The 3,656-nt window shown below is 52.1% G+C and overlaps 1 protein-coding gene across 1 annotated transcript in view; it reads right to left on the bottom strand.

Moving 5' to 3' along the window:
* Positions 1-3,656, bottom strand: part of MPP2 (membrane palmitoylated protein 2) — a 23,946-nt gene that overhangs the window by 5,678 nt on the left and 14,612 nt on the right. The window contains exon 3 of the mRNA XM_021707074.1: positions 26-178. Within this exon, the coding sequence (XP_021562749.1) occupies positions 26-178 (153 nt within the window). The remainder of the gene's footprint in view (positions 1-25; positions 179-3,656) is intronic.

The raw sequence follows: 3,656 nt of genomic DNA, 5'->3' as shown, positions 1-3,656 counted from the left end.
CCGCACCGGCCCGGCAGTCGGGAACCTGGAAGTGGGGTTCCTGCAGGATGCGGGCCAGCTCGGCGGCGGTGCTGCTCTGCTCCGCCAGCTGCGCCAGGTCGCGCAGAATCTCCTGCACCAGCTCCAGGTTGTTGTCGCGCACAGCCTCCAGCTTCGTCTCCTCCAGCCTCTCGTGGGCCTGCGGGTGGAGGCAGATGTGGTGAGGCTGGGCGCCTCCCCGGGATACCTGGGACACCCAACAGCGCCCTCCCTCAGCTCCTGCCCCAAATCCTGACTTCCTTACTTATTTGGAGTTGGGGGGTCTCCCTCTGCTGCCCAAGTTGGCGTGCAAGGGCTCAACCATGGCTCACCGCAGCCTCCAATTCCTGGGTTCAAGCAATCCTCCTGTGTCAGCCTCCCAAGGATCTGGGACTACAGACACACACCACCACACCTGGCTAACTTATTTTGTAGAGACGAGGTCTCGCTCTGTTGCCCAGGCTGTCTTCCAGCTCCTGGGCTCAATCGATTCTCCCGCTTCAGCCTCCCCAAGTGCTGGGATTACTGGCGTGGATCACGGCCTGGCCCAAATCCTGACTTTCGCCCCCACCCCCAGCATTGCTCCTGGGATGGCTGCAGCTCCTCATACACGAGCAGCCACACACGCGGGCATGGACACCGCCAGGGTCCTTTCTCCCCCAGATTAATGATGAGGACTGGTTTAGGGTAGGGAGCACCCGAAGGACAGACCTTTGTGTCTACCTCCTGCCACAGAGTCACCAGAAATTATTAAGTCAGCCTCCAGGACTCTGCATCTGAGTTCAAGGACAGCTTTTCCCACCTGAACCCATGTCTGGGTGGGGCCTTGGAAACCCGTAGCCCGGGATGAGGACGCCAGGGTGCCAGCAGAGGACACTGCCCCTGCCTGTCACTCTGCTGGCTCTGGGCTCCAGACAAGTTCTCAGAAAAGGAAAGAGGAAGCCTCTGACCACGACCAGCCCAGTGGGGACAGTTAGGTTAGGTGGGTCAGGAAGAAAGGAGTTCCACTTCAGGAAGATATATGAAGACCTTTTTTCCCTGCTGAATCCATTTTTTTTTTTTTTTTTTTTGAGTCAGGGTCTCACTCTGTCACCTAGGCTAAGTGGAATGGCACAATTACGGCTCACTGAAGCCTTGACCTCAGACAATCCTCCCAACCCAGCATCCCAAAGTAGCTGGAACTACAGGCATGTGCTGCCACGTCCAGCTTATTTTTCTAGTTTGTGTAGAAACTGGAGTCTTGCTTTGTTGCCCAGGCTGGTCACAAACTCCTGGGCTCAAGTGATCCTCCCACCTCAGTCTCCCAAAGTGCTGGAATTACAGGCATGAGTCACTGTGCCTGGCCTCCTTTGAATCTTTGAAAGATCACTACAGACAACACAAGTCATTTCATCCCAAAGTATTTCCGCATGCTTCTCCTAAGAACAAAGACATTCTGCTGCACAAGTCACAATACCATTATCACATGCAAGAAATTTAACATTGATATAGTAATATATTATCTAATAGACAGACCCTATTCAAATGTTCAATATTGTCCCAAAAGTATCCTTTATAGTTTTTTTTTTTCTCTCTCTAATCTGGGATCTAATCAATGATCATGTGTTGCATTTGGTTGACACATCTTTTTATTATCCTTTAATCGACAACAGACCCCAATAACTTTTGCAGTTTGGGTACATTTTCGTTTTCTCATGATTAGACCGAGGTTAATCCTTTTGGCAAGAGTTCTGCATAGGTGATCTGTCTTTCCCAGACTTTGAGACCATGTGACAATCCTGTTGCCCAATAATCCTTCAGCAATGGGCTTAGCATCCATTTACAACCCTTGCCTGAATCAGTTATTAAACCGGACATTGAAAATAGTGATTATTTAACCCCATCACGGCTTCCATGCTTATTATAGTTGGCTATGGATGAGCTTTCCCTTCCCTCTCCTTCCCTGTCTCTCAGTAGCACCTGTGGATTTTTTAACTCGGCATGTTCTAATCCATGCTGATCACTGTCTTCATTGGCTCAGTGTACCCAGTTGGCCCAGAGAGAGTCCCATGCACTGTGTACTCACATTCCCATCAGGCCCTGAGCCCCCACCTTCCGCTCCAGCACAGGCTCTTTCCTGCCCCGGGTCTGGCGTCAGCAGTGTCTCAAGGAACGCTAATGCCTTTTGGTAGGGAAGGGTGTTTATTTAATTTCATTTTTTTTTTTTTGAGTCAGAGTCTCGCTCTGTTGGCTAGGCTGGAGTACAGTGGCATGCTGCTCACAGCCACTCAGCCGATCCTTCCACTTCAGCCTTCCAAGTAGCTAGAACTACAGGCGTGTGCCACCACACCCAGCTAATTTTTTGATTTATTGTAGAGACGCAGTCTCGCCACGTTGCTCAAACTGGTCTCGAACCCTCAGGCTCAGGCAATCCACTCATCTCTGCCTCCCAAAGTACTGGGATTACAGGTGTGAGCCACCATGTCTGACCAGGGAAGGGTGTTTAGAAATCAAGATCTGGGCTGGGTGCAGTGGCTCATGCCTATAATCCCAGCTCTTTGGGAGGCTGAGGTGAGAGAATTGCCTGAGCCCGTGGGTTCAAGACAAGCCTGGGCAACTTGGCAAGACCTCATCTCTACAATAAATCAAAAAATTAGCCAGGCATGGTGACGCATGCCTGTAGTCCTAGCTACTTGGAAGGCTGAGGCAGAAGGACTGCCAGAGCCCAGCCAGTTGAGGCTGTGGTGGCTAGGAGTGTGCCACTGCCCTCCAGGCTGGGTGACAGAGTGAGACTCCAACTCAAAAAAAAGAACGAAATCAAGATTTGGGGACTCGATACTCACTGCTTCTGGGGCATCATTTCTTTTTCTTTTTTTTTTTTTTGAGTTGGAGTCTCACTCTGTTGCCCAGATCGGAGTGCAGTGGCCACTCCCGGCCACCGCAGCCTCGACCTGCTGGGCTCCGGCGATCCTTCCGCCTCAGCCTTCCAAGTAGCCGGAATTACAGGCATGTGCTACCACGCCCGGCTGATTTTTTGATTTATTGTAGAGATGAGGTCTCACCAAGTTGCCCAGGCGGGTCTCGAACCCGCGGGCTCAGGCAATCCACTCACCTCAGCTTCCCAAAGGCGCGGGATTACAGGCTGAGCCACCGGGCCCGGCTTCAAGAGTTCTTAGCATTTCTTTTTTTTTTTTTTTTTTGAGCTGGAGTCTCACTCCGTCACCCGGACTGGAGTGCAGTGGCCGCTCCCAGCCACCGCAGCCTCGACCTGCTGGGCTCCAGTGATCCCTCCGCCTCAGCCTTCCAAGTAGCTGGAACTACAGGCGCACGCTACCACGCCCGGTTAATTTTTTTAAATTTATTGTGGAGATGAGGTCTCGCCAAGTTGCCCAGGCTGGTCTCAAACCCTCAGGCTCAGGCAATCCACTCATCTCGGCCTCCCAAAGCGCTGGGATTACAGGCTGAGCCACTGGGCCCGGCAAGAATCAACAATTTCTAAGGAAGCTTCACAACTTGAAAGGCTGACAATTCTAAGAATATGGGATCATAGCTGGGCTAGGTGGCTCAGCCTGTAATCCCAGCGCTTTGGGAGGCTGAGATGAGCGGATTGCCTGAGCCCGTGGGTTCGAGACCCACCTGGGCAACTTGGCGAGACCTCA

This window comes from Carlito syrichta, unplaced genomic scaffold (assembly GCF_000164805.1).
Source record: "Carlito syrichta isolate Samal-C Ts95f unplaced genomic scaffold, Tarsius_syrichta-2.0.1 Scaffold316369, whole genome shotgun sequence".
Lineage (NCBI taxonomy): Eukaryota > Metazoa > Chordata > Mammalia > Primates > Tarsiidae > Carlito > Carlito syrichta.
Note: the sequence above shows the minus strand (reverse complement) of the source record. Positions and strands in the feature narration are given on the sequence as shown.